This window comes from Tamandua tetradactyla, chromosome 11 (genome assembly GCF_023851605.1).
Source record: "Tamandua tetradactyla isolate mTamTet1 chromosome 11, mTamTet1.pri, whole genome shotgun sequence".
Classification (NCBI taxonomy): domain Eukaryota; kingdom Metazoa; phylum Chordata; class Mammalia; order Pilosa; family Myrmecophagidae; genus Tamandua; species Tamandua tetradactyla.
This window is the reverse complement of record NC_135337.1, coordinates 62,766,197-62,775,568: the sequence shown is the minus strand read 5'-3', so window position 1 is coordinate 62,775,568 and position 9,372 is coordinate 62,766,197. Positions and strand designations below refer to the sequence as shown.

The 9,372-nt window shown below is 40.7% G+C and overlaps 1 protein-coding gene across 6 annotated transcripts in view; it reads left to right on the top strand.

Moving 5' to 3' along the window:
• The first annotated feature begins 4,143 nt into the window (after window positions 1–4,143).
• Window positions 4,144–9,372, top strand: part of ALG6 (ALG6 alpha-1,3-glucosyltransferase) — a 60,884-nt gene continuing 55,655 nt past the window's right edge. Inside the window, exons 1-3 of one of the 6 annotated variants that reach the window (XM_077120741.1) lie at window positions 4,155–4,383; window positions 5,134–5,286; window positions 7,008–7,194. In XM_077120741.1, the coding sequence (XP_076976856.1) occupies window positions 7,113–7,194 (82 nt within the window). In that variant the 5' untranslated portion in view covers window positions 4,155–4,383; window positions 5,134–5,286; window positions 7,008–7,112. Of the gene's footprint in view, window positions 4,384–5,133; window positions 5,287–7,007; window positions 7,195–9,372 lie in introns of all 6 variants that reach the window. The other 5 variants (XM_077120744.1, XM_077120743.1, XM_077120746.1 and 2 more) reach the window with 5 other exon arrangements.

Genomic DNA, 9,372 nt, shown 5'->3' with positions numbered 1-9,372 from the left:
GACATGAATAGATATTTTTTCCAAAGAAGATCTACAAATGGCCAATAACACATGAAACCATTGGCCATTAGGGAAATGCAACTAAACACTTCAAAGAGATATTCCTTTTTACTCACTAGAATGGCTATTAAAAACATGGAAAATAACAAGTGCTGCCCAGGATATGGAGAAATAAGAACCTTGGTATGTTATTGATGAGAATGTATAATGGGGCAATCACTGTGGAAAACAGTTTGGCAGATTAAACAGTTAAACATAGAACTAGTATATGATCTGGTAATTCCCCTTCTAGGCTTATACCCAAAAGAATTGAGAGCCCTGATTTGGAAAGAAATCTGTACAATGATGCTGATAGCAGCTTTACTCACAGTAGCCAAAAGGCGCAAGTAATCCAAATGTTCATTAACAGAAGAATGGACAAACAAAATGTGGTATATACATACAATGGAATATGACTCATCCTTAAAGAGAAGTGAGGTTCTGATTCATGCTACAACACGGATGAACCTTGACAACATCATATTGAATGAAATAAGTCAGACACAAAGGGTCAGATGTTGTATGACTCCACTTATATGAAATAACTAGAATATGCAAATTATTGGAGACAGAAAGTAGAGTACAGCCTCCTAGGGGAAGGGGGAAGGAAGAAAGAGAGTGTTGACTTTAATGAGAGTAGGTTTCTATTTAGGGTGATGGGAAAGTTCTGGTAATGGATGGTGGTGATAGTAGTGCAATATCATGAATGAAATTGACACCATTGAATGGTACACTTGAGAGTTGTTGAGATTGGAGAGTTTATGTGTTATATGTTTCTGCAATTAAAAAAATCAAAAGAGTGACTAAAGAGACAATGGCACTTAAATGCAATACATGATCCTGAACTGTATGTAATAATGGAGGATAAAAAGGACATTTGGGGACATATGAAAAATACCTGCTGAAATAAAGAGTGCAAGCTTTATATCCATATGAAATCTCATGAATTTGATAATTGTACTTGAGGAGTGTGGTAGTTAGATTCAGTTGTCAACTTGGCCAGGTAGAGGCACCTAGTTCTGTTGCTGTGGACATGAGCCAATGGTAGGTGAACCTCATCTGTTGCTAATTACATCTGCAGTGGGCTAGGAGGCGTGTCTGCTGCAATGAGTGACGTTTGACTTAATTGGCTGGTGCTTAAATGAGAGAGCGCAAAGTAGCACAGCCTAAGCAGCACGGCATTCCTCATCTCAGCACTCGCAACTCAGCCCAGGCCTTTGGAGATGCAGAAAGAAGTCACTCCGGGGAAAGTTGTTGAAACCCAGGGGCCTGGAGAGAAGACCAGCAGAGACCATCCTGTACCTTCCACGTAAGAAAGAGCCTTAGTGGAAAGTTAGCTTCCTTTCCTCTGAAGAACTAACAAAATAAATCCCCTTTTATTAAAAGCCAATCCGTCTCTGGTGTGTTGCATTCTGGCAGTTAGCAAACTAGAACAAGGAGATTACATAACTGAATATCCATGTTTTTAGGAAATGTACTTGGGAGGATTAAGCATTTGAGGAGCATGATCTATACAACCTACTCTCTGATGTTTAGAAAATAGATATATAAATAGATGCACAGTGAGACAGATAGATAGGTAAAGAGAATGACATGGTAATGTGGTAAATGTTCAAATGGTGGATCTGAGTATCTGGTGGGGGAGGTATGTTGGTTTTCTCTGTTTTTATTATTTTTACAACTGTCCTATACATTTGAAATTATTTCAGAATAAAACGTTAACAGAAACATAGACATCACCTAGGAAGGAAATGGAAAACTCTTCAAATGTTAAGTAGAAGGGAAAAAAAACAAAATGCAAAAGCATGTTCAACAGGTTTGTATATTTCACAGTATTTAAATATAACCTATAAATATGAATACACATAGCACACATACACATGCCCAAGTGTACTGGTGTCTGCAACTTACTTTGAAATGCATCAGAAATTAAGATGGTTGATAGATGGGTAGATGAATAGTTAAAAGATATCTGGTAAAGCAAATATAGCAAAAATATTAGGAATTGAAGAACCTAGGTGGTAGATATATGGCTGCTCACTATACAAATTCTTTCAATTTTTCTGTATGTTTAAACATTATAATGACATTTTGGGAGAAATAAATGATGGCCACTAATTCCTCTTTGAGAGGTGGAATCTATTTCCCTTCCCCTTGAATGTGGGTTGGCTCTGTGACTTGACCAATAAAACACAAAGCTGTTTAACTTACACAGCTTTGGCCTAAGAGAGCTGACTTTTTACCTTTGCCACTTGAAATGCTCCCTTTGGAAAGCAAGCTATCATGGAAGTTCACTTACAGAGGTGAACTAGAGAGAGAGGCCTTGTGGAAAGAAGACTGAAGCTAGAGTGGACATTCCAGCCTCAGCTGTGCTCCCAGCTGCATGTATCCCCATAAGCGGCTGTGGGCAATGCCAGTGGAATGGAAGAACCACCCAGCTGAGCCCTGGCTGAATTTTTGATCCATAGAATAGTGAACAAATAAAATTCCTTTCCTGTTATTAGATTCATAACTGGCACTCGAGTATTTCTACATTGTTGTCCTGATGTCACCTCAAATTCAGGACAACTCACCATCTCTCCCCCAAGCCAGCTTTTCCTCCAGGATTCCCAAGATCTATGAGTTCTCTTAGTAATTCAGACTTGAAATCTTGCAAATCATCCTTGATTCTTCCCTTTCCTTTCTTTTGCTCTTTCCATTTCTAGCCTGTTCCTGAAACCTATACAGTCTTCCTCTTGGAAAGAGCCTTCGTTTCCAGTTCCTTTATCGCAATTGCAACCCAGGCCCTTGTTTGATGATGTATGGTCTACTGGGATATCTACTTCTCCCTCCAACTCATCATATCCATTATCATCACTTTAAACATCCTTGCACACTGTACTGTACACGTCACTCCTGGCTAAGTTATTTAATGGCTCCTCACTGTCAGGGAATAAATTCCATATATCGTATTCTAGCATTCAAGTCTCTCCACAATTATTCCATCCTCATCACCCACCATCCAAACTGGAGGAAAATGTTGTGCACTTTTCAGTTATCATAGTTTTGGCTTGGTCCGTTCCTCTGTTTGGATCCCTACTAGCATCCTATCGGCCTCTTCAAGCCCAAGGGTTCCTTCAAAACTTAGTTCACACCACTAGGGAAAGCTTTTCTGATTAGTTTTTAGTACAATGAACCTCCTTCTCTTAACTTCCACAGCGCTTAATAATCTGACAGTTTGTATGTTCTCCCTTCATTCCATCCTTTCAGTGAATGGTCACGTGAGAATTAAATTGCTGGAGGGTTGGGATTTGCCCATACCTTTCCATATTTCCAGCGCTGACAGTCTTTTAAACACAATAAAATAAAATTTTAGACCTGGAAGTTCACATAACCCTATTGGCTCATTTCATGGGCGAAGAATCCAAGACCCGGAGAGAAGTTGTTTAGACTCCCTTAACATAAAATCATGGCCATCGCCAAATATTTGCTGGTATTATGGATTAGAAATTAGAGGGGTTTGCTTATGATGAACGGCAGGTTTCAGAGCAACTCTGATCATCGGTGGGGAATGTGGTCATATTCCGTAAATTTGGGAATCGGTGATTCAAACTGCTTGGTGAGGAGGTTGTTGTGGTTATTGGAGGGCAAGACAGTCCTGCACCTCCCACAGGCTCTCGAATATGGTTCGGCGCCAATAATTTCTTTTTTTTTTTGCATGAAATAATCTTCCAGCCTTAATCAGGCCTTCTCCGCAGGCCAATAACGAAGCAAGTGAAGTAGGTTGGCTTTCTGCTCTGTAAAGGCACGGGTCTAGCGGCTCACTGCCCGATGGTGGCGAGGACCAGCCAAGGGTTCTCCACGCTGAGAAGCGAGCCAGGGCCCGCCCCTAACAGGAATCTGTGGCCTAAGCAGCCGCTCACGCCTTGGACGGGCTCCCAGGAAAAAAGAGCAAGGGGCTTTCCACCTGCCCCTAGCCTAACCCGGGGCCGTGGGCCTCTCGGGTTCCAGCTGCCTTCGCTCCGCCTCCTAAGTAAGCCGCCTCCTCGGCCCCGCCCCGCCCCTTGCCCCGCCCTCCGCGCTCTGCGGGCTCGCTCCCGCGGAAGGCCGAGGGGCGTGCCGCTGCGGGGACGAGCGCGCAGGCGCCGTTTTGCGACCGCAGTAGGCGCGAATCCCTACATCCTGCCCGCGGCTGGGTAAGAGGCCGAGGTCCCCAGGTTCTGGAGCCCCAGACCACTGTGGGGGAGAGTCAGGGGGTCGCGACGCCTCGGGGCTGCTGGTCTCGCAGCGGAGCTGACAGCTCGGCTCCTCTTGGCTCACCGGGACGGCACGCGAGGCCTCCCGGGTTCAGCCTGCGCGTCGCAGGTGGGTCTGCGGAGGGGACGGGGATGGGGGTGGGACTGAGCGGTCCAGGCGCCCTAGTACCGCGGCCCTGAGGAGCTGGCCTTCTGGGGAGAAGGAGGGAAGCCCCCAGGAGGGGCCCCCTTTGACACCGGGGCTCACCTGGGGTAGCCGCGCCTAGGGGGCTGTGGTGGCTGTCGGGGAGAGCACCACCCCTTCTCGGAGGGGCGTGTTGGGCCTCGGGAAGCGGAAGCGGGACTTTTCTTTTTGTCGAGATGTTCCCTCGAGGCAAGTAGGGCTAAAAGCTCCCTGACCGCTTGCGTGGCAGTTTCGTGGTATGTTTATAGGTTAGAAAGTTACCGTGATTTACAGATGGAAGAAAAATCCTTTTTTTTAGCTGTTTGAAGAGAAGAGATCCGTTAAAAGCTTCTCACGTAATATTTTTAATCATACAGAACACAGTAAAGTTAGGGGCCTGACCCTCTCCTCCCCCTCTGTTTCTTTCTCTCTCTCTTACACACACATACACACACACACGCACACATACATGCACACACAAACGAGGCTCTCCATTCAGCAAATACTTCACAGCTATCTGCTTTATGCCAAGCATTGGTCCAAGTGCGGGAAACAACAATAGGACAGGAGGATCCTTGCTCTCAGGGACTTTATATTCTGGTCGACAGATAAACGCAGTTAACTTCTTATTGAAGCTTAACGTATATAGAAGAACACTGTATACAAATAAAATACTGTAACTTGTTTATTTATCAGGAAGTAAGCTTTTAACTCCACTTAAGTCAAGAAACAACATTCACAGCATCTCAGAAGACCTCCCTGGAGACCCCTTCCAATTGCATCCCCTTTTCCCACCCCAGAGGTGACGTCCTTCCTGATTTCTAACACCTTGGATTGGTTTTGCCACCCGTAAATGATGAATCATATGTTATATATTCTTTAGTGTCTAGCTTTATTACCTCTACGTTAGGTATGTGAGATTGTTCTATGTTGGGTGAAAATGTAATTTCTGATAGTGATAAGTATTAGAAAGAAAATTGAACAGGGTAATGGTGTAGCCAGGAAAGGGCAGTTTAGGTAGGTGGTCAAGGGTGACCTCTTTGAGGGGAGTGACTTGAGATATGGCATGAATGACAAAAAATCAACTGGTGAAGGGGGAAGAACTGGGTTAAGAGCATTCCCAGCAGAAAGAACACAAGTGGAAATGTACGGAGGTGTGATTAACTTGACAGGTTTGGGAACAGAGAGAAGGCCTTGTAGGAAATGGGAGGAGTTTATAACAGGCAAGGGTCAAATCATGGAGGGTCTTAGGATGGGACATTTGAATTTTATTCTAAGTTCAGTTGATGTAAGGAAGAGACATGACCCGATGTCCTTCAGCTTCTAGCATGAGCCACTTGTGGAAGAAGGGAAGGTTTATCCATTTACTCATCAGAGAGGTGCTATAAAAGTGACAATATTGGACAATCATTGGAAATAAGGAGTAAGCGTATTAACATGAGGGAAACCAAATCCATACTTGTATTGTGTGAATTTGTATTAATTTAGACAATAATTGTCTTCCAAAATAAGGTTTAGAAGACACTTTAGAAATTAGTTTTCTGTTCTAATGCTCTAAAAGTATTCCTGTCAAGTAGTTGTTCAGCTGTTCAGACCTCTTCAGGAGGAGCTCATGTCTTTCCTAGAAAGCTCATTTCATTTTTGGACAGCTCTCATATTTAATTGAAACACCTGTGACACCTGGGTCCATACAGAACTTCTAATTATCAGGTATTACCATTCAGTACTTGTGCAGTTGATTTTTGTTGGTTTGGCTTTTTTTATATTTAATTACAAAACTTCGAACTTACTTGATATGATTTCTGGAGTTAAATTTGGTCCATACACTGTTGCTTTCCAGATCTTTTTGGATTCTGATTCTTTCATCTGTCACTATTGTGCAGTTAGCAAACTTGATCAGCATGATATCAGTTATAAGTGTTATATTTATTATAAACTCAATATGAATATTAAGTGTTATTTGTGGTCTACTTTTTATTTAAGATTCCAGGGAAAATGCTTAAACATGATTATCTGGAACTGGATAATTGATTTAGCTTGGACATATTAGTGATTTATATTTCCTAGATAAAATATTATCTGTATTTTTAAACCCAGGGATTAGCATTTGTATAAAAAATTTTAGACATAATGTCTTGGCAGAAAATAGAGTATTGTATTACAATTCTGCCTACGTATAGGTGTACATGTTCCATATAAAATCGACTATTCTACTTTTTATATATGTCGAGTGTTCCATATAAAATCGACTATTCTACTTTTTATATGTCGATTGTTCTCCTTATCTCAGAAATATTCCCTTGTGAGGTCAAATATTTACTACATCTTTAGACATATTGAGTACCATCTAACAGGGAGAGCAACATTTTGAGGTACATTTTTCAACTAGAAGAGTAGGGAATAAAGAACTGAAAACCTCTCCCTCCCTTTCATACTCCATTCCTCCTCCCCTGAGCTCCACCCCCACCCCCCACTCCAAACACACAATTTCTCTGTTTTTCCACTTGGTTTAATGGGTTCACTCTTCATGTACTGGGCTCAACTAAATCTTTATATCTTTTTTTTTCCAGGCTACTTCTTCATAGACATAAAAATCAGTTTTGACTGGAAACAAGGTGTCATTTAAAATCTGCTTGCGCTGGTCCTGCTTTTTTCCTACCTACATTTGAAGGACTATGGAGAAATGGTACTTGACAACCGTAGTGGTGTTAGTAGGACTAATGATACGGTGGACAGTTTCTCTTAATTCTTATTCAGGTAGTAATTTTTACTGTTTAAATGATGGATAAATATTCCTTTGATTTGTTTTTTTGTCATTTTTACTGTTTTCTGACTGGAACAGGGCATCTTAGGCTTTATTGGTGTGATTGAGAAAATGCATTTAAACATCTAAATCTGTAAAAGAACGTTTATAAAGAGCTAAATAGAAGTATGGACTTTGTGATATGAGAAAACACAAAAATGTATTTTAACTGGGAAGACGAGAAATTGAGAAACAATTATGTATTACTCAGTGCAGAGAGAGAAATGAGATAGTATCTCAAGGGGAAAACATACTCAAAGGAGGCATTTTTTGCTTAAGGCAGAGAAGGCATATTAGTAGTTTGAAAGGAAGAGTCTAGTGGAGAAAGATTGGAAATGGTAGAGAGGGATGGGAAGTTGACAGACTGTGGGTCAGGATACTGTGGGGAGGGAATTAAATATAACTTCTTAAGTATGTATTTAGCACTTTTTATGTTCCAGATACTGTTGCTCGGTTACTACCCAATATTCAAGGAGCCTACATTTAGTAGAAAAGTGGTCTACAATGCAATATGATAATCTATAATGAAGAAGTGTGCCCACAAAGACAGGTTCAAGTCCTAACCTAATGTAGGTGTGAACTCATTTGTAAATAGGATCTTTGAAAATCCTATTAAGATGAGGCCATACTAAATCAGGTGGACCTTAATTCAAAGGTCTAAAGTCCTTAATAAGCAAAAGAAATTCAGATATGTAGGAGTGAGGAAGAGAAAGGAGACAGATTGCCCTGTGTTGGAGGATGGCTAATAAGCCAGCACCAGAATGCCACAGACATCAGAGAAAGTGTAGCCAATTGATACCTTGATTTTGAACTTTTAGCTTCCAAAACTGAATTTTTTATTGAATGTATGTTTGATCTTTTCATTTTATCTTCTGTGTCCTAAAGTCTTTCACATCTACCAACTCATGATGTCTTCATACTGTTTTATTTGTAGTCATCAGATCTGCCCTCCTGTTCATTACTTTTCATCTGTGTTTAATCTGATTTTTAACTGTCCTTTGATTTTAAAGTTTCAGCTATTATATTTTTTATTTCTATTCTATCTGGTTCCTTTTCAGATATTCTTAATCATTTTTGATAATCTCTTGTTCTCAGCATGCTTGCAGTGTCTTCTTTTATGTCTTTAAACAAATTAACCATACTTATTTTGTATTCCCTATCTGAAAATTCCAGTATTTACAGTTTGATTTCATAGTTTATTGTTTTCTAGTTCGTGGTATTTTTCTTCCTCAAGAATTTAGTGATTTTTTAAAAAAAATTGTGCTCGCATATTATTTGGGTTATCTGTGGAAATTCTTTGAGGCCTGAGTTTGCTATGGATTTCTGCACTGAAGATTTGTGTTGCTTTCTCCAGGCACCTGGGGCACTATCAAAAATGTCAGACTGAATTCTCATCTTAAGGTTTATTTGGTGTGAATCCAAGCTCCAACTAGGTGAATGCAGGCTTATGGCTAGGAATTTTCAAGGGAGCATTTTTTCCCCCTGTATTAACAAGGCAGAGATAAGTACTACTCTTAGTGTCTCCCCAAAGGCATTGCTTTTTATTTAATCCTAGCAAGGGGCTCTCTGACTTTGAATTTCTGATCTTGAACTGTTAAAGCTCCAGGCTTTGCCTCCTTATCCATAGTACCCAGGTTCTAGGCCACCAGGGATCATTGGATGTGCACAGGGCACTGCCTACTTTGGATCTAGACTTTTTCCTTGTTTCTGGTCTGTAAGGAATTCTTTTTTGTTGCTAGTTCAGCCATACATTAAATTTTTATACATCTGTAAAATTTATATATACATAATATATGTATGTTTACACATATATTTTAATATCTGGGTTTTTTATGTGTGCAATACTGAGAGGTGTTTCTCTGACCCTCTAGTCTGCTGTGTTGCTGGAAATGGAAGTTCCATATGTATTTTTAAAAGCTCTAAGGTTATTTTGACGTTTACAAAAGGTTCATATAAATGATGGCTGAAGCTAAGGGTTGGAGGGCAGAAGTTGCAGGTTTGGGAGCATGTATAGTAGGAAGAATACAGAATTAACCATTGATACCTCCATAGAGGAGGAGGAATGAGAAGCATTAAAGCAGGCTGAGAAGAAGCCATGAAGTAGGGTTAGAGCCTGAAGAGGTTGTTATCCT